Genomic DNA, 27,203 nt, shown 5'->3' on the forward strand with positions numbered 1-27,203 from the left:
GAAATGATTCATTTCAGAGGCCAGTCCTGCATACCCTGACATGGCAGTAACTGTTCTGCAAGGCTGGGCTCCTTGCAGCAGAGAGCAGACGCTGTAAAGGGGAGAGCAAAGATGAAGAGGGGAAATGATGACTTTAGGTGGCCCCGCTGCTTGGGAAAGGAAGGTATTTTGGCCTTTTCCCCCTCCACAGGAGAAGGCTGTGCACATGCTGGATATAGTGGATCATTAACCTTAGCTCTCCTTCCCTACTTGTCATCTGTTTTGTGTCTGATGAAAGTTTGCAGCCAATACTTTAGTATCTGTGGATTTGCCTCTGTGCCTCCTCCACACACCCCACCTGATGCCAGTCAGAGACCTGGAGTATGCTCTGTGATGGCCATGCATCTCCTCCTTGAGAGCTGAAGAACTTAGTCCCCTAGCTGCTAGGAATGCCACCATCAGATGGCCTTCAGTTGTCAACTCTCTCTGGAACCAGCAGTTGGCTAAAGAGAGTCACTTAGCCCAAGGTCAGACCTGCTTCCCAGGGCAGCTTCTATCTAGCGACTGGTCAAATGATACAAATGCTCAGCCCTCTTGCCGCACCCCCCTCCACCCGCCGAGACATCTCTGCAGGGCCATCTCAGCTTCGGAGCTCCCCGTGGGGCCAGCTGAGGTCATTGCTGCTATGGCATCAGGCTCCGACTTCGTAGTAACTGTTCTGCAAGCTAATCTCCATCACATGGTCAGCTTCCCAATGAAGGCCCCATGCACTGAGCTCTCCATGGTGACCTGTTCCAGTACTGGGAATAGGCATTCAGATAGATAAGATCTTCTCTCTAGATCTATTAAAAAAACACTCTTGACTTTGGAAGCTGTGGAAACTATCTTGGTTTCCCCATTTCTCCTTAGGATTGATAGTAAGGGCTACCTTTATAAAGGGCTTGTTCTGGGCCAGGCACCAGGCTGACCACTTCAGAGGCATCATCTCATTAATCTTAACCATGATCCTGCTGAGTGGGGGCTATCAGCTGCATTTTACCGATGTGGACATTGTGAGTAAATGTAGTAAACCTAATCAGTCACTGGCAGAGTGGACTGTGTCCCACTGAGGGCATCCACTCAGGGACACAATCCCAGCTCCTCAGTGGTGTTGCAGGTAGACAAGCAAGGATCAGAAGGAATTGAGGGCATTGTCTTGGGAAGTTATTGACCTCAATGACTGCATAGCTCATTTATGCCATCAAGATATTTCTCAGAGGCAGTGGTAAGAATGGTTATATTGGCAAGCACTATCTTGCATGTGTAAACAAAGCCTTAAAGGGATGTTTTGATAAAAAGAATTATTACAGCTGCCATTTATTATCTGTTACCTACTGGTTAAATGGCTATATAAACGTCTGACATACATAACATGGTTAAGCCTTTCAACAGACTCCAAGGTGGACATTACACCCCTTTTTACATCAGAGTGACTAAGTCTGAAATGTTGGATTAACTGGCCCTAAACAGGGTGACAAACTGTGATTTGCCCGGGACTGAGACATCCCATGCTAAAATGGGAAAATCCCTGCAGACTGGGACCAGTTGGTCACCCTAGGTGGAACTAAAGCAAACACTTACACAGCAGCAATAAAATCTTTTCATAAAATGACTATTAATTCCAAATTGGCTCACTCTCTAACTATTGAGCCAGCACATGTAATAGATTGACAGCCTCAAGAACTATTAATAGTCTAAATGTGAAAAATACAAGAAGATAGAATTGCAAATAATCTGATACAATCTTAACAATTTCCTGTGATTAAAACATCATCATCTTTATCAAATGCCAGGATCCCCCGAAGGATACTCCTACAGCACTGGTCTACATTTTCCTTGGTCAGCATAATGGGAGTCAATTTACCTCATCTGAAATTTGTCCTCCAAATGTCACCCATGTTCCTAGAAAAGAACAAATATTCACACATTATTTATAATCATTTCTCTAATATTGGGCATAATTAGAGCAAACACTTTCCCCCAGGACAGCACTACTTCCCAAGGGTTGTGCACAAAGGTGCCCTGACAAGGAGCACACTGTGTGTCAGGATGAGGCCCATCCTGCCTCCTCCCCTCAGAAAGTACTCCAGCAGGGGTCTGCATCTCTCAGGAGAAAACATCATCTTTTCTCCATTCAAGGGCCCCATATATGCTAACAGCAGCCCTGACCAACAAAATGCTTTTTCTTCAACAAGACTACTAGTGTTAGTGTGCAAGAAGGCAGTGCTACTGAGCCCACTCTGGCTGCACACCCGTTTTTGCCTTCACTTAGCTGGAAGCCACCAGTTCTGAAAGTGCAGGTAAGACCTCAGGTTATGGTTCTTCCTTTTTTTGCCTCCAGCAGGGGAGTCTCCATTGTGCTCCCTCTGAGCCTTCCAGAACAGCCCTCTCAGATGTCCTTCCAGTCCCCACGTCAGGCTCCAGGAGGTGACACTTAAGTACCTCCTCTGCTATGACCTTCTGCTCCGGAATGGAAATCTCCTTTGGTCTGGGGTAGGAGTGGGGGCAGTAGCCGGAGCGAGGACTGGGAAGCAAAAGGAGAGAGGCTAGCCAGCAGCGGAGAATCTGCACTTGCAAAGCAAGAGAGAAGCAGACACTGAGTGGGCTCTTGCTTCTCCAGTCCGCAGTGACCTCGTTCATTCATCCCCTCCCTGGTCCATTCTTGTCTGCTTCAGGGGGGTGCCCTAAGTACATGCCAGCAAAGGCATTACACCCAGGTGCTAGAGGCCATGAGGCAGTGATCCAGTCCCTCTCTCCTAGGAGCTCACGGTTTACGATACTGCTTGACAAGTGCTGTGCAGCACACGTGGGGCAGTGAGCAAGGAGGAAGCTGGGGCTCCCATCCAAGCACTAACCAGTACCAAGCTGCTTAGCAGAGATCAGACGAGATCAGGGCATTCAGAGGAGGACAGTGCTCTGTTTAGACTGGGGAGAGGTGGACTCAAGAAGGTCTTCTTGGAAGAGCTGCCGGTTGAGTCACAGAGGAGGTAATTAAGAAGGAAGGGACAGGCATTCCAGGTACAGATAAGAGCAGGGGCAAGGCAACAGACGGACGGAAAGCCTCAGGGTGTTGGTAAGCTGGAGCTTGGGCCCTTGAGCTGAGGAAAGGGTGCAGAGAGGGAGGGGCAGCAGGAGTGAGAGCAACCAGGGCACAATTGATATTTGTGGGGCATACAAAGGAATGCTGCTGGAAGCTTAATGTTTTACATTTCACAGTAATAGTCAAGCTATTGGTGATGGAGCACCTTCCAAATGCCAACAGTATGCTGAGAAATTTGCATATGTTTATTTCTAATCATTTAAACAAACTTATGGGGCAATGTAGAACTCCTATTTCCCAGCTGTGTAATCTAACATCAACTAACCTAATCAATGAAATTCCCAGGATTCCCCACCATGGCTAGCTTCAGCAAAGATACGCTTTCACCACATCCTCCTGCTTTATTAGACTATTTCCAAAATAATTATGGCACCCGGATTTCATACTCCATAGAAACATGCTGATGTAATTGAACCTTTTCTTTTCTTAGTTCTCAGGGACTCTAACAATGGTAGGATATAAATTATTTTACTGTTACACTCTCTCTCCCCAGAGGTCACAAACGGGCAGCCTGTGGGTTGCCCTCTGCTGATTTATTTGCCTGGCTAGAATGATGTTGACCCACTTGGGGTTTTAAAAAATTTTACCTAAGGTACCATTACTTAAATAAGTCGTGCATTTTTCTTTAAAATATGTGATTTCTGGTTTCCCTTAACAACAGAGGGCTGGTATCCTCCCAAGGCAGGCATGCCCGAATCGGAGGGGCAAGGCCCTCTGTGGAAGGGCTTTTTCCTTTCCTGTTAGTTCAAGCCCACACACCTTCTCTGTATTTCCAACGCTGAAATCAAATGTTAGTTGTTATTTACTACCACATCTTACTGCTATTTTTCTTACTGTAAAATTATGAAAAAAATGAACCCATGCATTTCCTAAAAAACAAGAGTTGAGTGTCACGAAAAAAAGTGTACCTTTTTTTGGTGGATGGGAAGAAGATCTGAACAAAGAATGTTTGCACAGAAAAATGACAACTTAAAGCACCATAATAAAACCAGCCATGACTGGTGTATAGAAAGACGGATGTTGAAAAACTTAATGGACTGAAAAAATGGCAGAGTTTGTTTTTGAACAGGAATAAACTAAGTGATCTGCTGTGAAATGTAGTTCTCTATTAAAGAAAAAATTGCCTGGGCATCAAAATCTTTTTACAGAGAATGCTTTTATAAAAGAGTCTTTTTTGAATGCAGCAAAAATTATGTGTCCAGAGCATAAACAAGCATTTGCAAATGCTAATGCAACCAGAAACATTGTAGCTCAGCATGTTAAAAATATGGTTGAAAACTATCAGGGTAAGATAAATTATTGGTGACATTTTCTATTGCAACAAACGAGAACATAGATATAAATAATAGCAGACAGCCCCATTTATTTGTGATGGGCTGGGCATTTTGAAGGGGTCAAAGAACTTTTGGACAAGAAGTCTCTGAAAGGCAAAACATCAGGAAATAGCTACTTTGTGATGAGAAAGGTGCAGACCATTGAAGGCATTGGCAGAAGGCATTGTTCCATGTTATGTTATTGCAGACTGGATTCTCACAAAAGGGCCCGAATGATATGGGACCTATCAAGCCACAGATATGATGTGGCAGTGTTTTGTAGGGGCACTCTACCTAAATCCATTAATTTCCTCATTCATCAGGAATTGCTCTGGGCCAAAGAGCTAAAATGGGACAAAGAATGGGTTCAGTAATTAATATCACGAATTAGCTATTCTATATCTCAGAGCAAAATCAAGTCAGTGTTTCATGAATTTGCTGGTTTAGTTGTGCTGCAATACTGAAGAGATTTCTTCTAATTGTTCATATCATCAAAAGGAATAGTCCTATCTCCATTTAGTGGCAAAGATTGGCTCAAAGTTCCCAAGCTTCTTGCTGATTTTATAACTCATTTGCACCTTCTGAGTATTTTTCTATGGGGCATCTGCAAGTATTGGCACAATGTCTCATTTGCTTTTCTCAGTCCTGACATTAAATAGAATCTTTGGGAAATTCATTTGTGAAGGAATAATTTGGCCCACTTTCCTACATTGCAATCAGCTTCCAGAAATGAAAATGATAGCTTAAAATTCATTCTCCAAAACCAGGCCATTGAATACTGGATTTCAAACTTTATGAAAAGAAACTAGCATTACTTAGCTTACCTTTATTAGTTAAGTTTGATAGTACAAATACTGGTTTATGATTTGAAGTTTTATCAAATGGTAGTACAAAATTATTGAAGAATAATATGACAACATTGAAATCTGGGATTGTACACACATCTTGGAAATCACCTTACTTACTGATAAGAAACACTTGCAATGATTGTATCTATATTGGGAAAAGCCTACCTTTAAGAGCAGTTTTATTCTGAAATGTATCTGAAAAAAACTACATACCACCCCAGTTTTAGTATTTAAGGCTGCATTCTGGTCATCACACTGAAAATACACAGGGCCTGCTAACATTTTGGTGCACAAGAAAAGATGTCAGGCTTCTGACTCTAAAGCAAAGCAGTAATGGATTATGAAAAGAAAGTAATAATGAATTATTTTTCTTTTTCAGTTAAAGTGTTTAACATAAATAGAATATGAAATCATATATATTTACATTAAGTTACATGCCTACACTATAACTTAGTGAAAACAAGGAATTTGTTTCCATTTCTGGGACTTTGTTTTTCTTATATTCGGCTTACTTTTTTCAGGTTGGCTACCTCCCTGGTCCTGTAGACATTTCCTACTCTTTTGTTTATAGTTATTTGTTAACAGACTCTGTCTTTTACTAGGGAGTAAGCTGTCTGAGGGTTAGGGTTTTATTTTCATCTTATCTCCACAGCTCAAGCATAGAAATGAATCCTTAGTAGATGGTGGGTGAAAATTGGTTAATCAAATTGAGTTGCCTTTTTGACTATTGTTAATCTATAGAAGAATGGGATAATTTCCCACCAAACAAACATATTTATTTTGACTTATAGAAACATGAGCAATGCTCATCAACAGTCTTCAAACTCTTCTAGTCCCTAGCAGAACCCAGGTTCTCACCTAGCCATGCCTCCTCCTGGAGCAGGGCCAGGGGAAGGTCCTCTGCCCTGGCTGCAAGGCCACCAGGGATGAGGGGGTGGCACAGTGTAGGCAGGACCCAGCAGCCCCCCTGAGGAAGAGCTGTCACTCACAATTAGGACATGTTCCCTCCTGAGGGAGAAGGATAGAGCGACAGCCTCCAGACAGTGGTTTATTAGTTAGTATGATTCTCAAAGATCCTCTGCGACAATTTTTAGAAATCGTTTTCTGCCTCTAATGAGAACACACCTTTTTGAGACCTAGGATGGCACGATTATTTCACTGCAAAATCCCAAATTAGTGGGATGTTACTTAGAAGATAATTTCACTAAAATGACACTTGTTATTTCTAACTTTTTAAAAGCAATGGGAGAATAAAGAGAACTTTGAACTGTTAGAGTGTTTTCTAGTGAAACGCCTTTGCACATCAAAGAACATATGGTATGAAAGCCTCTGTTTGGTTCCTTGGGGGTAAACATAGCATAGAGAAATGATGGGTGAAGTGTAAAAAGACAAAGAAAAGTGCCTTTACATACACACACATACACACATCTATTTTGGTTAGTAACCTTGTTGATGGTTTACAAGTAATATTGCTTCTTATTCATTCAGGAAACATGCTTATCATTTGAATGACCTCCTTGCTTGAGAATGAAGAGATATTTAGACATCTACAAGTAATAACGTTTGCTCAGGTAGGCCACCTCCCTGGCCTCTGAGCAGCTTACACGATTGTAGTGCAAGTGTGAAAAACAGGAAATTAACCTTGCTACAATACTAGTAACTAAACTGCAGACTCTTTTTGCATTTTTCTGTCCCTCTTCTGTTCTGGGATCCTATGCCAGATCCAACATTGCATTTAGTGTTCATGACTGCCTAGTCTCCTGTGATCTGTGATTGTGCCTCAGTCCTGCCTTGTCTTTCATGACTTTGACACTTTTGAAAAGTGCTAATCAAGCGCTTTGCAGAACGGTTTGAATCATTTTAAGGTAATAGAGTTGGTGACTTCCTTTTCTATATTTCAGTTTGGCCTGCTTATAATTTGGATATATTTTGTTATAACTATCAAGAAGGGAATGTGTAAATTCAATTGTAATATTTATTATGCCACAGTTAATTTTTCTTCACTCTTTCATTCAGTAAAATACATTGAGTTTACCATATGCCAAGCATGTACTTTAAGTATCAGGATACGACAGTGAATAAAACTGGTAGTTATTTCTTTCCTCATGGAGCATATTTAGAAGAGATAAAGTAATAAAACAATAAGTTAAATATATACTGTTTATGAATGTCAATTTATAAACAAATAGGATATAAAATGCATAGTGTTTATTGATGAGTGTTGGTTATTTTTTTATTTTATTTTAATTTTATTTTGTTATCATTAATCTACAATTAAGAGTGTTGGTTGTTTTTATAAGGCAGGGATCAGGTACATGAAATGTCGGGGGGTAGGAGTTGAAATTTTAGATAGGGTGGCCAGATAATGTTCACAAAGAAAGTGACTTTGGAGAAAAGACCCAAAGAAATGAAGGAGCCCACCGTGCAGCTACCTGGAGGAAGAGCATCCCAGCTGCAGGGGGAGCAGGGGGCAGACCTGCTCACATACTCAGAGTCAGCGAGGAAGCCAGTCGGCAGCCAGAGAAGAGAAGGTGAAGTCCGAGGGCTCATGGAGGAAAGATCAGTCATAAGAAGGACCTTGGACAGGCCACTGAAGAGTTTTAAATAGAGAAGTGACACAGTCTGACATTCTTCAGAAGGGACATTTGCTGCAGTGTTGAGGATACACATTGAGCCATGACGGTGCTTCTGTCCAAGGTGGTGGCAGAGAGGATGGTGGGAAGGGCTTGAATTGGGGAGAGATTTTGAAGCAGAGCCAATAGGATTTCCTGATTAAAAGAATGTGGGGTAGGTGAGAAGGTAAGACTTCAAAGACAACAGCAAGGTCGGAGGAAGGGGAGAATGGAGAGCCAATTTCAACACATTTCACTATGAATTTAACATGTTTTAAATTTTGCAAATAGAACATGTCAACTCCAGGTTACTGTAGTCAAGGTTGACCAAATGATCAAGAGGTAATTAATCTAGAGTGTTCAGGTTATAATGTGTTGTATCACCAAAGCATTTAAGGTTGGAGATTCACCCCAGGTCTCACTGAACTAAGACAACATCCCCAGCAAAATTAAGGTGTTCACTATATCACTTGAATAGAGTTATTCCTAGAGAGAGGTGGAGCAGGGGTGGGAGCATACCCCCAACTCCATGAAGAGCACATAACAGAGCATAAGCCCAAACCAGTGTTGATTGGAGGAGGGGACACTAAGCTGTGGGCCACCACCTGAGGTCAGGATCAGGGCACTACCCCGTGTGCACTTTTCCCTCTGGTCTGTGGGCTGAATCTTCTGAAAAGGGAACCCTTCCCCATGTCCCTATTTCCAAATCCTGTTTATTTTTCAGGACCCAGAACTTCAGCCTCAAAATCCCATGCGGCAAGACACAGCTCCTTAACACTCCCTCTGGTGAGTCAAAGTGAGTATCTTAGGTCTCTGTTCCAATAACTGTGACTCTGAGAAAGTCCCAACCTCTTGATTTCTAGTTTTCTTACACACAAACTTCAGGACCCCAACCTTCCCTCATTTCTGTAACTTCATGAGACTACAGTGGGACTTTATAAAGGAGAAAATCATCCCATTTACTCTTGTCCTACCACTTTGAGCAAACTGCCATACTGTACCGATTGCACCACACCGGAGCTACATTCATAACTTATGTTCAAAGGGACTCCCCATCAGGCTGCCACTGTCCCGAGGGCAGGGCCCAAGTTAAGTTTGTAATTCTAGCCAGTGAAATGGAACTTCCACATAGCAGATGCTTAACAAATTATTTGTTGAATCAGTAAAGAAACCTGGTGAAACCATGGGCATTCCAGCCCTAGTAAGAAGCATCTCTGACTCAAGAACATGTGTAGTATGTTGACTGTTTCCCTCACTCACGGTCTTAGATGAGCAGTTTTCAACCCTGGCTGTACATCTGAATATTTTAGGGGGATTTACATGGTGCTGCTCACCTGGTCCCTCACCAGAGCAGTTAAATCAGAATCTCTGGCAGTAGGACCCTGGCATTAGAATTTGTAAAAAATCCTCAGGTAATTCTAATTGCAGTCACATGGAACCCTAAAGAGTTCTAGACTCTTCCCACCTGAGATTTTAGCATCTCATTCTTTTCTTTAGAACCTGACTTGCCTTTTTCATTCTTTTACTCAACTGTTAACCATCCCCACTTTTGAAAGGTTAAGTGACTTGCCCCAAGTCCAAGTTCCCTGTCAGAGGTGAAGCTGCTGCTGAGATTTAAATGCAGGCAGACTTATCCCAGAGTCTGATCCCCACCAATCAACTCGCCCCTCTTAACCACAGGACAGCATGGAGAGAGCACTGTTCTTTCAAAATGATACATAAATTGCACAATTAGCTTAATGTTCCTATTGATTCAGGACCAAAACAAAACAGACAGAAAGCAGATACCCAGGCATCTGGACTGAGGGGAAGTCTCAGATGATGGGGCTGGGTGACAGAAGTGCCCTCTGTGCCCTCTACCAGTTGAAGGGCATGGAATAGAGCTATCTTCCTGCTGGGGACACAGTCAAGTGCAAGGTTAAGCAGGCAGGCAGCCCTGGGTTTGAATTCTGATGCCACCACTCACTAAGATGGGGAGAGAGGGTAGTAATAACTTCACATGGTTGTTAGGGGGAATTAGTGCAATTTGATAGGTGTTTAACAGTGTCTGCCACCTGTGAGCATTAATTCCCAATCTCAGACCAATAGTTCTTACATGTCAGGGTACATTAGAATCCCCTAGGAACCCACTGAGATTCTGATTCTGCAGATCTGAGGCAGAGGACTGGAATCCTTATATTTTACAAGCATCCCAGCTGATTGGGAGGCAAAAGTGTTCTGAGAAACACTGCTGTAGCCACTACATGTAAACTGGATGGAGACCCATGACTGGGTGCCTGGGACACGGCTCAAGTCTCTTTTTCAAATGGCGCAGACAAAACATTCTTCCTAATTCTGGTTTGCATCTGTTGATGTTTTCCACGGAGCCTAGCCGTTATTTTTGGGTGCAAGTTGCAGCCTGGTCTTTCATTCTTGGCTTCTCCTATATTGCTAATGAGCATCTGGCCTGAGTTAACAAATGTGATAACAACTAAGCCTTTTCTTTTTTCCTTTGATGACCTTTTCTGGCAAGAACCAGTAATACCACTTAAGCTCTGAGGGTTGGGGCTGGGGTGCTTTCACACCTGCATTTTATAAAAGAGCTTAAAATAGCAAGGAATCTAGGCAAGAAAGTGGTAGAGACCATGTGGGGTGGAAGTGGGCTCTCAGGCAGCTGAGGTGCAAGCAGTGTTCCCACTCACAGGCAACAGCAGTGAGGTCTGAAGAATTTCATGCATTTTACACTTGAGGTGGTGGGGTGGTAGCCAAGTGACCGCACGGTTGGTTAGTGGTGGAATCCTCAAGGCCATGGTCTCCCGTCCCATGCTGCCTTCTGGCAATGAGGCCTTTCCTCCCAGCCCCCAACCTCTTCTGCTTCAGGTGAATGGTCTGACCTGGTTTTTGTGCTAAACGCTGAAACAACTTCCTGCTTCCATGAATCTTCCCATGCTTCCCTCTGCCTAGTGTCTCCTCCTCCAAACCTTCTTTATGATAAGCTTTATACCTGTTTCTGTCCACAAACTGACTCTTCTGGGGCTTCCCTGGAATACACTTTCTCTAGGCCATCTTCCTGCTCCCAGATTCTTCCGAAGCAGCCCAAGGACGGGTTTATTTTGTCTACCTGTGAGACCTCATGCACAGAGCCATCCTGGGCTTCAACCTCTCTAACCTGGAGAGCCCCAGAGCTGGGACTGAGAGCTCAGCAATCAGGATATGTGCATGATTTTGAAGGAGTCTTGGGGCAGGTGTACCTGGCAGGACGGTGGCAGAGGGGAGCCTGGTCTTAGATCAGGCAAGGCCGGTGTGAGGCTGGGTGGCTGAGTCTTTCAGAAAAGCCTGTGAAGTTTTGGGGCCTGGACCTTCTTCTAATGCCTGTGCATAGACTTGAGGTTTTGAGGATTAAATAGCTGGGATTAACATCAGGTTCTTTATGATCTTTATACAGAATGTACAAATATTTGATATTTTCCTTCTTTCTTTGAGCCTAGTTTCATGTACTTAAGTGCCAAGGGATGCTGCTTGCTCCAATTTGTTTTAAGATTTGTTTTGGGGAAAATCTGCTTGGAACCATTTTGTCATTTCTCCATTAATCTGATTGGTAAAGTTTCAAAGACAAGGAAGTAGTGATGGAGGTAGGATGAAGGACTGGAGATGTGAAGCTCAGAAGGTGCGGTTTTGCGTTAGGGAGCAGAATTTCCAGGGTTGACATTCCTCAACGGGGCTGTTGTGAGCATAGCCCAGGAATGAAATTTCACAGCCATAAATCTTCCCCCAGAAAACAATGACTCACTGCTCACATTTAGGTGTTAGAATTAATGATACAGAGTATGTTAAATCCATGGCTTAAACACTTATATTTTCCTTTTATAGTTATGACTCCTTGATTTAGCACCTTGAGCCTGTTAGGGAAATTTAAAATAAAGCCAACAAATTCTTAGATGAATTTTTCTTCTCAGTGTGCTTCAATTGTTGGCCAAATTATTGAAATGACTATTATGACTTTTATAATCAGAAGCAAATGTTTTTAAAATCATTATTACTTCACTGGGAAATTGGTTCATAGACAAGGGTTTCAACAAATTACAGCTCTTCCTACTTCCTGAACATGAAAAAGAGGCAGTGTTTATATTTTGTTAGTATTCTGTCCTAAGTTTCTTGGTCCAAATTCCTTGTATTTTCTTGTACTGATATTTACATATTGAAAGTATTTCTTACAATGAGGTTTCTAGGGTGCTTATAGCCAGCACGTATCATTAATGTGCCTTACTCATTTTGTTCTTTGGAAGAACTCCTGTAAGAAATGTACAGGATAATTAGCATAGGTGAAATAATAGTTGTTAGAATAAAATTAGACACCTACTGTGAAAATAGGGCTAAATGGCAATTTCTGGTTTTTTTAAACAAATTCAAGTATTTTCAATATTTCCTTCTAAATTGTGAAAAAACTAAGATTAAAAGTCCATTTTCTTCCTGTAATGTGCTCAAATATATGTTTTTACTTCTTCTTTGGATTTGTCTTTTGCCTTTCCGCAGAAATTACTGTGAGTAGGAACTTCCTGGAAAAACATTCTCGTCAAGAAATTTGAAAGTTAACATGACCTCCTTTACACTTTATTTCTGAAAAGTTCATATCATATCTTTATCTTTGCCCAGAGTGTATTTTTTTGACTCAGTAAGTTATTCTCCCCCCCAAACACTAGTAATTTTGAATAACTCTGGTGTAACTGTACATTAAAAACACAGTGTGTGCTCATAGGACTATCAGGATATGCTAGGAAATAAATTTTAATTCCATGGTGAGGCAAAGAAACATAGTAAAAATAAGATGAGGGTAATACATTGTAAAAAAGACTGAAAAATATTTTACAATAGTCCTTTCAAATTCTCATTATGCTTTGGGATGTTTAAAGTATTAAGTATCAGTAATAAAAACCCAGGGTAAGAATACAAAACGATTTGCACACTTTGACTAAGAGGTTTTTGAAATGTAGAGAAATTTAAACTGAGGAAATATGTAAGAGATAATTTAACAAAAATCTAAAGACTGAAAATGTTCCCAACCCTATTACACTCAAATAAACCCAGGTGCCATATTTCCCTATAGGTTTATAGATTTCCATATAAAGATTAGCTTACTTATTCTGTGCCTGGTGGTTACCAACTGTTACTAATTCTAGCTTTTAAAAAAAAATCTGTAATGTCCTTTTCCTAATGGGAAATCCATAGCTCTATCAAGTAGATGGGTACTTCTGCATCTCCCTTAGAACTTTGCATGGAATTTTTTAATGCACTATTGGAAATCTTCCCCTTCCAAAAATTATTACATAGAAATTTATCTTGTTAAAGAAGAAAATGGAGCAATACTAAGTCATAAACCACTTGATATACCTTTAATCTTAGGAGATCCCATTTAGTTCAAACTCTACATACAGTCATTTTCCTTGGAAATGATATTTTATACTGTACTGAAAAAATAATTTTGGTATAGGAAAATCCTGGAACAGCTCCCAGAAGCCTAATATGGACACTGGTGTGTCTAGCCAGACTTTGGCATTGAGATGATGGCAGTATAACCATGTAGACCTGATTTTACAGAGATTGACTTAAACTTCTTAACATACCATATGTTAAGTTATCCAGCAACTTAGGTAACCAGAGTCAAAGAATATAAAAGTTATATGTTTGTGTCAACAATGTTTTTGATTGTTCTCAAATACAGAGGACAGGACTTCTTGGTACATTTTCAAAACCATGAGCATCTTGGATGATCTCTTTATCCCGAGACTATATAAAACCTGGTACACAGGAGGGGCTTATTGTTTTATGAATGAATGAATTCAAGAGCAGCAGAGAAGAAATGATCAGCATAGTAGTAATGTTCTATAAACTCTTCTTGCCTGATCACCTTTTCATTAATTCTTTGCTTGGGAATGAATTAATCTGAATGAATCTGTCTGTGGTGTTTTTATGAGTTAGTAGTCTGGGCATTTACCAACTATTACACTGTATACGGACACAATGAGAAAACATTCCAGAGGGTGGCTGGGAGGTTGGCATGGACCCAGGGAGTCACTGCGGTAGCAGAGCACTTGCATTTTCCATCTTACAGGTGTGATAGTATCTTGTTACCCCCTCTGTTAGAACCAGGGGTCCCGTTTTGGGAAACATGGGAGGGTGCTCCCAGAAGGAACTCCTAGGGAAGCAAAGGTACCCACCCGCCTGGTGACTTTCCTTCTTTTATCATTTTGGGCTTAGTCACGAACCTTAGGAACCACTCACTATGATGAATTAGAACTTTCTGTTAACTAGGAAGGAACAAATAAATAATGGAAGTGTAGAATGTGCCACCAAAAGACCTGGTGTGTACAATGTCTCACCGTTCCCGGAAGTCAGGTGGAGATGTCCACCTACTCTCCACAAGGACAGGGAATCTGTCCGGTTCATCCATGTCACAGCAGCAGAAGTTCCACAGGCTGCTACAGACCTTCCAAGACTGCAGTGAAGGCCGGAGTGAACATTAGAATGTAAAAACCCTAACAGCGCACCATCTTAACAAAGCTCAGGAAAACTTAATACTTCTTACAGATTATTCTGAAGTGACTCATGAAGAGGGACGAATAGACTAAAACACTCAGGAATGCTGTGAAACTCTGAATTTTAATTGGAGGTCAAAGCTAAACGGAAAAGAAACACCCCACTTGACATTTGCATCATGCACTGCGAACCGGAACAAAACTCCCAGAACAGAGTTCTGTTTTGCATGTTAACTATCTCTCGAGTCCTGGACCACACATTCTGAAATTATTTATCTTATTTTTCAACAATCCTGCAGGTAGGTATTTTCATTTTCTTTCAGATACACCTGAGATTGAGTAATGTCCATGAATAAATAGGTTCATCTTTGAGACTTTGCTCATCTCTAAAATGAATGATGATACCTACTTCAATATTGTGAGAACTAAATGATCCGATGATCATGACAGCCAACACATTTTTGAGAATTTCTATTGTGCCAGGCACTGTGCTACACACTTTATAGACATTAGCTCATTTGCAACTCATGATCACTCTGTCATTGGAGTTTCTTTGCTGTGGAATAGCTGACCCAGGATGTGAGCCCAGGCACTCTGATGCCACAGACCACAATTTAATGATTTCACTGAGTTTCTAGTATAGTGCTCAACATACAACAGGGGCTCACTAAATACTACTTTCTTTCTTCTCTTCTGGAGAGAGAACATTTGAAGCAGCAGAAGTTCCATAGTCTGCTTACAGACCTTACAGAGACTGCAGTGAAGGCCAGAGCGAACATTAGAATGTAAAAACCCTAACAGCGCATCATCTTAACAAAGCTCAGGAAAACTTATTACTTCTTACAGATTATTCTGAAGTGACTCATGAAGAGGGACGAATAGACTAAAACACTCAGGAATCCCGTGAAACTCTGAGTTTTAATTGGAGGTCAAAGCTAAATGGAAAAGAAACACCCCACTTGACATTTGCATCATGCATTGGGAACCGGAAGTCGCGCCCTCCCTGCTCCCCGTGCCTCCTGTGTGCTGCTGGGGAAGCGAGACCTCCCAGGTGCTCCAAGCTTCCAAGGTGGACTAGCCTCCTGACGAGCGCCTAACTCACAGGGAGCCAGGGCTGCATCCTCAGCTGCAGTTTGGAGCTCCTTGTCCGGGCCAGTGATCCTCAACTCCAGCCAGACTAACAGGACTACTCAGGAGCTGTTGCCCCACCTCACCTCAGAGATTCTGGCTTAACTCATCTGATAAGGGCCCAGGTACAGGTATTTCTAGAAAGCTCTCCGTGTTAGTACAATGGCAGCCAGAATTGAAAACTGGTCAAGGCCGCAGTTAGGATACCATCAGAATGGACTTAATCCCTCTACAAACTCCCAGTATGACAGGATGCCTGGGAGCAGTCAGTACTGGGCCCAGATGGTGTAGAACAATTCAGCAAAAAAGGTTGAAGGTGGCCTTGACACCAGATTGGAAACTGTAATGCCTCTCAGGGTTTTTAGCCCTAACCAAATAAAGGGTTACAGACTATTCTTCCAAGTTTCTCTCTTTGGTCCTTTGCCCTTCATTTTATTAGTACTGTTAACCTTCTGCAAAATCCCAGGGGCAGTAAATGATTATAGCAAAAATAGCTTAGTGGAAATAAAAAAGGATGGAATAAGAAAGAGCATCAGCAGTCTCATTTTCTGGGACAAGATTACAAGGGCCACCAATCCTGATAGAATAGGGTGCAAGCAAGACACATTAGTCTGATTGGGTTAGGGCAGAATTTCTCCCACTGGTGCTGTGTAGAATGATTAATTCAATATGGAGATTTAAAAGTTTAATTGAAGCCTAGGCAGAGGGCTATTAGATCCTGCATTATATTGTACCATTCCTATATATTTTATTAAGTCTAGACAATTTTTGATTTTCCACTAACAGGTTTTCATGCCTATGGTACCCATATTCAAATAGTGATACAAAATAAATTCCACAAACATAAATGCGTTTTCGATTTTCTATATCACTGCTCCCCTCTCTTACCAGAGGTAATTCAGAATTCACTGCTTTCTTCAAATGGCCCCATCAGGTCAATTGGAGGAGCAACACAGCAGCCACTGATTTATCTATAAAACGCTAAACCCTCTTTAAGTTACACTGGTATAGAAATCACATACACATAGCACACCCTGGATATCACAAACTCCCAAGTATAAACCTTAATTTAAAGAAATGTATGCAAGGCAGGCAATGACTATTAGATGGAACAGTAGAAAACATTGATGGGGTGGAAATAGACCACCACAAAGGTGCCGCGGAAAACAGAAGTGGCCTTGCAGACAGGAGTGTGTGGGAGAGGCTGTGCCTTATTTATATTCCAAGTATACACATTGCTCTGCTCATCAGCCCTCACCAACTCTAATTCTCACTCAGGTTTTGTGCAGTTACCTTCTCCCCGCACTCTGTCTTAACCTCCTTACCTTCTTCAGTCTATTCTCTGTGTTGAAAAACAAAATTCAGCCTGTTAAATGTGAGGATCTAATTGGTTTCATTAAGTGATTCATGAATTGGGCAGCATCCCCTGTAGCAAGTAAAGAGTTACTCTGAGGAATTGTACAAAAATGGCAGGTTTTTATAGGAGGGGGTGGGGCAAGAAGTTATTAGCAAAAGAAAAGAAGTGATTGTGTAGGGCAAGATCATCCTCCCTTACTGGGAAGAGCAAGGGGTCATATCATACAGATTATCTCCTCTTTTGAGGGAGGCTGGAAAGGGCCCATGTCATAGGTTACCTCACTGGTGCTCACTGGAAAATTCCTGATTGACTATTAAAAGGTCACATTCCTGGAATAGGTTGAAACTGTAATTAAGTCTTGGTTTGGGAGGCAAATGACTCTATTTAGGCTTGTTTCTTTTTTTAACACCTGTCTTCAATTTCTTCCGTAACCAGGAAGGTTAGGACGGCTGGGTGATGTGCTTCAGTATTTGGAAGATTCTTACCGTGCTCTCAACTCCATCACTTCATTGGTCCTTCCTTGGACCTGCCTGGTGAAAATCCACACCTGGATGCACCTGACTGGCTGCTCATCACCTGAAACCAAGGTGCTGCGATGGGCTAGAGAAAACCCCAGAACACAGAGGCCAGTGCACTGTAAACTCTTGGTCTACAGTAACTGCTCACAGAGCCCACCAGTCCTCTGTTTTCTAATAATTTTTCTCCACTGTTTGAGTTTCAAAGATGCCCTACTTTTCTCAACCTCAGGCCCACCTCCTCTTCCTTCAACATTGTCAGCAGGTTAGCCACACACTCTGCCTCACAGAGAACATGAAAGCAGACAAACGTAACCCCTCCACTTCCTATGCTCAAATCAACCAACCTATTTAGCAGAAACACTTGGCGTCCTGCTCATTTTCCCGGGGACTTCCAGCTACCTGAGGACTCCCTGATCCTGCCGGTCCCCTCTTCTTCTCCCTTCCAGGGACACCTAGCTCCATTGATGATCACCTCTTATTACTGTATTTTTATTTTTGCCTGAATTCTTTGTTTATTTAATATGTTTAACACCCCCACTTCACTTCCTTCCTGTTCATATTTATCTCATTTTTTTTCTTGCCCATTTCTTTATTTTTCCATTTATCTTTGTCCTTTTCTTTAGAGAACATACCTAGGACCTTGCACTTTTTTTCACACAGTCCCTGAAACTCTGTAATTTAAATAAATTAGGCTGACACCTATATTAGGTCTTTTTTCCTGATATTTTATGTTTTTAAAAACTTTTTCTGTTGTATTTTCTTCACTTGTCTTTGCTAATCTGGCCCATCCTCATGTACTTCACAGCCCCCATGTTTTCTGCATAGGCTCACTGTATAAACTCACAGTCTGATAAGGGACTCACAGCAGGCAATGAACTGGTTGTTATGCTTAATCTTCTGTAAAAGAGAGAATATTCAGGTCCTGTGCAGCTTGTCTTCTCAGTCGTCCTTAATTTGCCATCTCCTCTGTGAACACTGTGACCAGAATGAGCTTCCTAAACCCCATCAGGCCAAGTGACTCCTGGAGTTGAGTATTTCAGCAACTCCCCATCACAAAACCGATATATTTCAAGCTCCATGGCATGACCTCCAACGTTCTTCATAATGTTTTCAGAGTCATCTCTCATCATTTTCTGCCCCATATAGTTCCTTCCCCAGGCTGTGAGAGTTTAGGCTTCTATGTTTCTTTTCCTGAAATTTATTTATCACTTAATTTAGAAAATATTTATTGAGGCTTCATCATTCCTCCAGAACCATGTCAGATGATGGAGTCAAAAGCAAACAATAATAATGATCTCCATTTCCTGGAGCTCCTAGTCCAGTGGAGAAGACAGAACATATTCAGTTATAGTAAGGGGCCTAAAAGGCCACATGCTTGTGAGAAGGGTGTGCTGGGAACTAACAGGAAGCCTCTAGTCAACTGGGACAGTCAGGAACGTGGCAATCAAGCCTAGGTCTGAGTGAAGGATGAGTAGGAAATGCAACAAAAGGAAATGCCTATGGCTTTCTTTCTATTTGGACCTGATAGATTCCTATGCATCCTTCAAACCCCACTGACTCCTGAATCTTTGGCCACTCCCCAAAAGAAGGGGTCACTATCTTGCATGCCATTTCTGTGTCTTACATGTCTATCTCTCTGTCTCTACCTCTATCTCATGTCATAGTTAAATTGCATTTTTCCTTGTTTACTCTTTGACCTAGCTCCTGCCTACCCTACTCATCCTTCCTTAATCAGCTCACATCTCTTCCTTTAGAAAGTCTTCCATGACTGCCCTACTCTAGCTTAGGCAGCCCATGTATGTGCTCCCATAGCACCTCCTATATCTCTTGGAGCACTGGCCACACTGTTATTCATTCCTTCATTCATTCACTCCCTCATTTCATCTCATTAGCAAGCAAATATTGAGTACTCCTCCAATCTAGGTATGTGTTCTGGACTGATAATCCAACAGGAAATAAATCAGACTAAAGAAGTTATCACCAGAAAACATAAATGCAGGGGGTCCTCTGGGGCCCAAAGCCCCAGGAACAAGGTCTTGGCCCCGGTGCCCTCCTGCCTTGTAGGCTGGGAGAAAGCAGGCCCCTGTGCTGTGGTGAGTCTTCCCTCCCATTTCCCCAGCACAGCATCTGGCACATTTTTGTTCAGTCCAGGAACACGAGGATGAAGGAGAGCAGTGGGGATTCCTGCTGTGGACTCTGGGAGCCGTCCACCTTCTGCTAAGAGACACAGGTGGCATCTGAGGCAGCAAACTGACCAGCAGAGACAGGGCAGCCACCGGCCCTCCCCGGAAGGTGCTGGAAAGGAGGGTGACTGCTCTGCTCCTCGCCTGTGGCCCTGGGAATGGTGTGACAGGTAACTAAGTCAGACAGAGGGTCACTCCCAGAAACGTGCCTCAGGACCAGTCCCGTCTCCCCTCTTGGGCAGCAGCTACGAGTGTCATTGCCCAGCCAAGGTGCGCTGTAGTGTCTGCTCTGAAGGCCAAGGGAGAGGGTGGCGGGGAGGAGCAGGCGGAGCTGCGGGAGGGCAAGTAGAGTGAGAGACTAAGAAAAATTATGAAGTTCCACAAAAACCTTCTTTCAAGTCTCCATGAGGAGAGCCAAGCCAGGACCTTTCATCTGCTCGTTTCTTTCTCTTCAGCCTGGAGAGAGCCCCATGCTTAGACTGTCAACTCCAATTTAGCTATTGCTCATTACCTCATCACCCATTTTCTATAATTACATGTTGGGTAGCCTCTTCCTCCTCTCATTTTAATTAGTTGTCAGACTGAAAGTGAGCACTGATGGTCTTTTCTGCTTTGCTCTCATGGACATCCTCCTCTGCACATTTTCATCATCCAGGCGATAGGATGAAGCTTTTATTTGTAAATGAGCCTCAGGGCTCACTGATCCTTCAACATCATGGGGAAAATGTAAAAGAGACAACATTTTAAAATGGCAAAGCTACATATTTACCCTGCATAGGAAAATTTTGTTGGTTAGGTAAACTGAGGTACCAGGCAGTAAACAGGAACTGACCCACCAAACTCTGAGCACACATCATGCTATAGAAAAGGCTGGAAAAATTTTGATGTTCAATCTCAGCTACCAGTGACATAGAAAAGGCACAGATAAGCTAAAATAAGGGTGGAGGGAGGGCCTTCAGGATCCAGGGATATCTTGTCTTCTTAACTCAGAGCAGGGGAACTCAGAGCTATTTAAGTAAGAGCACTTCAATTTTCCTTTGGGAATATTCATTCTGTGGTTGAGGTGGATTTAAAACCTTCCCTAGGTTCTGGGTGGCTCTTGATTGAAGTCCTTCAAAGATCACTTCAGATATTGATACATAAGCCAGTCAGAGCCATGGGATATGTGGATTGGAGCCATTGCAGCCATCTTGTCAGGGTGAGGGCAGCCTGAGAATGAACCAACTTCCAGCTTGTAGAGTTCATAGTCTGATCCCTGGATCAAACCATAAGGGTCCACTGTCCATGTGAGCTGGAAATTTCTGTTTCTGTTCAAGCTGGAATTTTTGCTTTGTTTGGAGCTGGATTTTCTGTTCATTTACTCAAGAAGCCTTCTGATTGATTTATACTTGATAAACCTAAAAAGAACTGGGATTTTATTCTTGCCTTTGTCCAGCTGAGGCCTGTAAGATGATAGATGAATTTCCACACATTTCCTTCATTGTGTTGGCCCACAGCCACTCACCCCTCAGGCATTTATGTGGCCCTCCCCCGCAGCCCCCTTCTCTTAGTGAGCTGAGCACAGCACCTCAGGGAACAACACTCCCCTGACTCGCTCATTTTTTACCTTACTATTAGAGAAGCTCAACTGCATTGTTGATTGAAATTATGAAACTTTCATGTGGGTTTTTATGCTGTGTAGGGTTTAGGAAAATAATTTTATAAGTGTGATCTTCATAAATGTAGAGTGTACAGTGCAAACTCTGGGTAAAAAAATATGAATAGACTTGCATATACACAAGGGGTTCTTCTGGCAGGAAGTTATGAGGTCTTTAGGGCAGGGTGCCCAAGAGGGAGAAGTCAGGACTTAGCTTCATTCAAGGCACTGCACAAAAAGTGTCTGCGCTCAGTTGCATTTTTACTTTGAACTCTCTTGGAGGGAAAGCACACTTGATCACGGGCCATGAGCTGCAGTGGGGCCCCCATTCTGCCTGAAGCTTACAGGGTTGGGTGGGTGGGGTGGGGTTCATTGTCTACTCGATTCCAGAGAGTGACACCAGCAGTTGTTTGGGCTGCACCATTTCCTAGTTCTACAGTAGAGCAAAGGCAGTGTGACCCAGCTGCTACCCTGGAGCCCTGCTGAGCTCATCAGTGTCCGCACCACGATGGCTGGAGCTAGAAGGGGCCTTACATGTCTGGTCCAGCCATCACTGCTTGAGCAGGAAGGTGAGGACTTGAAGAGACATGGATGAAGGCTGGAGGTGGATGAGATGGTGCGAACCCCAGCTGGTGAAAGGACCAGGGGTGGGAGGTGGGGTTCTGCTGTCTCCATCACTGGCCTTGGATCAGAAGTGTCCCCTCTTCCTGCCTCCATTTTTCTCATCTGTAAAGGGGATGGTGACTGGAAGGAATTCTCCCATAAGTGGGAGACCATGTTTATAAACTGTTATCATTACCAGCAAGCTGCCCACAGCAGGGACCTTCTCTCCCCTACCACCCCATGGTTTTGCAACTATTTTTTTGGTCATTTTTTATTAAGCTCTTAAGTTATTTTAAAGCCCTACACAAGATGTTTTCTTTTTACTTTTTTTATTACAGTATAGCTGACATGCAATATTATATTAGTTTCAGGGGTACAACAGATTGATTTGACAATGATATACATTACAAGATGCTCAGGAGGATAAGTATCATTATCACCTGTCACCATACAAAGTGAGTCCTATTTGTTTTATTTTTGAACCACAGGTAAACAAATGAGGGTTACTCATTCTTTCACAACTGCACCAAGGAAGATGAGGGGTGTATGTGTACATGTACTTTGGGCTGCTGTAGACTCCTCCGCTTTCTCTTCTCAAGGTCTTCCCCAACCCCAACCCTGACAATATGAGGAACATCGGGCCGCCATTCTCTCCACCCAGATGTATCTTCGCCCCAACCCCTCCAGGACGAGGGAAGGCACAGGTACAGGACCCACAGTCACTAGTAGTTCAGATGGCAACTAAGTTGTCAGCAGTTCTTGAAAAGGATTTTATGCCTGAAAATAGGACACTAAGAAGAAATATTTTTAAACGATTTTGTAAAAATATAAATGGCCTGTTCAATTTTAATGTGTTTACACCATGGCGTTTATTCAAGGTTGACTTTACAGGAAAAGTGACAAGCCTAAAGCTCCCTTGTTATATGTTTAATATTCATGCACCATTTAAATTCTGTGGGTATTTTGGTCTTCAGATAGTTCACTTTGTGTTATGCAGAAAAAAATTGATAAACTTTTTGAGGGAAGAAACTGCTCTTTTCAAATTGTTTCTCAGGTGTCTTGGAGGCACTTTATAAACACTTGTTGTTATATTGTTACAATAATACGTGAGGTGGCTCATTTACATGGGCCTCAGCAAAAAGAAGGAGAATCATGAAGGGTGTCACAAAATAATACCATCCATGTTAAATATTTAATGTCATACTCTCTTGGTGTCACAATATTTAGTACAGTGAGAGCATCTTTAAGGTAGAGAGAGATGAGCCAGGAGTACATTCTGCACATATGCAACACATTAAAAAGAAGCCCACACGGTTTATTCTTATGATTCACTGCTTTTGCTCTAGAGGGTTCCTTCGGTTAGGGAAGGGCATAAGGCAAGACTGGCCCTGGTGGCAGGCACTGATTAGGAGCCATGAGCACAATCTGCCTGTCCCTGGAGCCTACCCAGGGCTCTGCTCTAGAGATCCCCTGAGGCCAGCCCTGAGCTGGATTTTCCTCCCAGAGCTGCAGTTCTGGTGGGAAGCCTTAGGCCAGCTCCAGGGGCTAGGCCTGGGGGCAGCAGCCACTTGGTAGATAGAAATCACAGCTGCTGGCAGGAGGCTCGCCAAATACTGGTTCACTCTCAACATGCCTCATCACCTTCCGGCTGGTTAGGGCAAAGGGTTTCAGCCTTGCCACTGCCTCAGCATCATCAGCGCAGGCTCCTAAATACATCTGTGCTTGGAGCCCAGCTCGGGAGCTTCTTATTCAAAAGGTCTGAGTGGAGACTGGTTACCTGCATCTTTAAAAGCAGCACAGGTAATTCCACTGTGCTGCCTGAGTGGAGAAGAGACACCTCTTGGGAGACTCTAGGTTGTCAAGCTGTTAAACATTTTACTTTATGACTTCATTCCTTCAAGGATGAAGTGTGAAAGGGCTGCTAAAAGGACATAGAACATGATGACTGTGGAGTCAGTTTGCACTGCCTGGAAATCGCAGCCTTGAGGTTTGTGTAAAACAGGGTCCTGAGGGCATAGGGTGTTCCTTCCTTTCTTCACTGCTTAGATCCAGATCAAACCTGTCTGGCGAGAGTGCAGACACTGTCCTTTCTGACCAGACAACAGCCCAGGAGAACCACTGTGGAGACGATGGTATTCTACACAAGGTTCAGTATGTGCTCAGCTGAAAACTGAACGAGTGACCACATCCCTCCTCTGTGCTTGCCCCGTCTTCCTACATCCTCTCTCACTTCCTAGAAATACCCCACTGTTCGGGTCATCACATGCACCTGTGTGGTATTTAGAAAACTAACAAAATGCTTTAATTAGGGTTCTCCAGAGAAACAGAACCTTATAATTTCTTATTATGTATCTCTTTATATATAAATATTTATATATTATAGTGTATCTATGTATATCTATATAAAAATTATAAAATAATACATAAAATGTAGATTTATATAGAGATTTATATGCATATGTATATGTTTATATATAAGGAGATTTATTATGCTTCAATGACAGCCATGGATTCAGCATTGTGAGAAGTCCCCGGGTCCTTATTTCCAGGGCAGTCTCTCTGCACTCCACAGGCCCTCTGGGTGTCTGAAGCAGCAGTCGACAAGCTCTCCGGTCACCACATGACCCCGCGGCACCTCTGCCTCTCCGAGTTCTCCTTCCCCATACTGCTCCCTCCCGCATCTATTCCGGCTGACATTTCCCCTCATCCACCCACATGCCCCATCAAGAACCCGGGCATCCTCCTCTGCTCAGGGACACCTCTCATTTGGATCCCAAAGCCACCAAGTCCTATTTATTCTTCTTCCTAAATAATCACCTCCTTCCTGGACATCTTAAGGTCACTGCCTCATCACCTGACTGCTAATTTATCTCCCTGTCTCCAGTTTCAATCTCTCCCCACTCTACTCAGGCCTTCATACAGCTGCCAGGAAACACATCCAATACAATTTGATCAGGTCCTACTTCTGATCCAAGTTTTTAAATGGCTTTTCACAAGATGGAGCAGGGTTTTTAAACTTTTTTTTGGCAGGAGGATACTTTTTTTGCCCTTCAAAATGTTGTATGAAGCACTAAAAAGAAATGAGCTATTAAGCCATGAAATGATACAGAAGAAGCTTAAATTCATATTACTGTGTAAAAGAGGCCAATCTTTTCACTGAGTGAAAAGGCTTCCTACTGTATAATGACCATATTATACAGCATTCTGGAAAATGCAAAACTATGGATGTAGTAAAATAATCAGTGGTTGCCAGGGGTTAGGAGTGTGGGAGAGATAAACAGTCAGAGCACAAGGATTTTTAGGGCAGCGTATGATTCCATAGTGATGGACACATGTCATTATGCCCATGGAATGTACCACACCAAGGGTACTCTGTATACCTAATGTGAACTAGAGTCTTCAGATGATAATGACATATCGATGTAGGACAGTAACAAATGTACCACTCTGGCATGGGATGTCAGTAGACGGGGAGCATGTCTGTATGAGGGGTAAATGGAACTTTCTGTGCTTTCTGCTCAATTTGGCTGTGAACCCAAAACTGTTCTGAAAAATAAAGTCATTTATTACCTATTACATTAAAATTTTTTTACTTTATATTTTAAAAATTTACATTTACATCAAAAATTTTACATTTAAATTTGCATACAATGGTTTAATTTACATTTACAATTAGAAAAAGTGGAGTTACTTTGATGGAGGCTGTGACAATGGAAGGCGGCAGGTGGAGTGAGGTGGGATCCTGTCTGTCCCCTGCCCCAGGCATTCCGTTAGACCTTGGGACAGTGGGACGTGGAACAACACCAGAGACCTAGAGGACAAGAGCTAATGGCCTTAGCAGGGCCAACAAGGACTTTCACAAACTGACTTAGCTTTCCTTCCAGGGTTATTTATTGTGATTCCCCAACACCTTGCATTGGTAATGATGCGCACACATACAGGTGCTTCCCTGAGTATCTCCTGCTCCCTGGGGTCTCCCTCCAGGCCATCGCTTGCTTTGCTCCATCTTGAAGACTTCACTCTCCCTTCACTTGATGACTCCCCTTTCAAGTCGCAATGCAAGCAGTCCTTGGGAAGCTGTCCTAAATTCCCCAGGAGACCTTCCTCCCACCTGGCTTCTCCTGTGCTCCCTCCCCATGATGGCACCTGTCAAGCGCACACTGTCTGCCTCTGCATGCTGAACTCTTACTAGGCTGTGAGCACTCTGAGAACAGGGTCCTTCTGCTTTCCTCTTGGCGTCCCCTGTAACCAGCACAATAGGAGGCTCCCTGTTTGCTGAGAATGAATGAATATGTAAATTCTACTCTTCCTCTCTCAGAAAATGACAGCATCTCCCCTAGACTGGGATGACTTTTAGTCACTCTGGTGGATTTACTCCTTTCCCATCAGTTTCTTCGACTTTGGGTAGTGATAGCAGCCAATGTATTTACAAACCAGGCCAGCCACAGCAACCCATAGGTGGTTTTGGACATTTAATTTTTTCCCCATTTCTCTCTGCGGCTACTGTGCTCCTTCAGTTCACCTCTAGTTATTTCACCTTTCTGCTTCCACTTACACATGCTCTTAGTTTATCAAAAGGAAGTTTGGTGGGGCAAGAAATTCCCAGTCTGTCCTTCTCTAGTAGATAAGGAAGTCAGAATTGTTAACTTTAACTATGCCTTTTAGGGTATTTTGGTAAAAGACATCTGTTGTGGGGTGACTGCTTGGAACATTGAATACTGATTTCCAAAGCCTCAGTTAAATGTGGGCTGTAACTGAGCTGACACCCCGAGCCCACAGCAATAAGCCCAGCTCTGCCCGGATCGGACAGCTGGGGTTGGCAGAGTCTGAGAAATTACCTAAGGCTCGAGCACTATTCCTTTCTCTAAATTTTTTTGTCTCCTCTAGCTTACAAAAAAGTTCTCAAAGAATACTTATTCCAGTTTTGTTACCTGTTTTGAATGAAGTCAGTCAGCCCACAGGCTTCCTTGTTTCCTCCTATTTTTCACCCTGTGTCTTATCACAAGTACTCAGGCCCTGAGAAGAAAACTTGAAGCTTATATTAGGACTTGCTGCTCCTGAATTAAGTTCTGTTTCAAAGTTCACCAAAATGCCTATAGCTCACATATACAACGAATGGACCTTTCAAAAACCACAATCTAGAAAACAAAACAAAACAAATCTGTACTTGTTTACATGTGGCACTTCACAGGCACCTGAATTTTTTATAGTCTTAAGGGCTTTTGGTTGAATTTTCTATGTACTTTTGATGAAATGATTTTCCATCATAGATACAGATTCTATGAGATAGTGGTCTATGATTTTTCACTGTATTTCCAAATTTATATTTATAGGTAAATACTTCCAATGACAAATAATGAGTAATTGTTTACCAT

At 42.6% G+C, this 27,203-nt stretch overlaps 1 protein-coding gene across 4 annotated transcripts in view; it reads right to left on the minus strand.

Annotated features, from left to right (window-relative positions):
- KCNAB1 (potassium voltage-gated channel subfamily A regulatory beta subunit 1) overlaps positions 1-27,203 on the minus strand; it is a 379,428-nt gene that overhangs the window by 79,522 nt on the left and 272,703 nt on the right. For all 4 annotated transcript variants that reach the window (XM_073232182.1, XM_036997860.2, XM_036997862.2 and 1 more), the window contains exon 3: positions 1,883-1,920. In XM_073232182.1, the coding sequence (XP_073088283.1) occupies positions 1,883-1,920 (38 nt within the window). The remainder of the gene's footprint in view (positions 1-1,882; positions 1,921-27,203) is intronic.

Source organism: Manis javanica, chromosome 3, assembly GCF_040802235.1.
Source record: "Manis javanica isolate MJ-LG chromosome 3, MJ_LKY, whole genome shotgun sequence".
Lineage (NCBI taxonomy): Eukaryota > Metazoa > Chordata > Mammalia > Pholidota > Manidae > Manis > Manis javanica.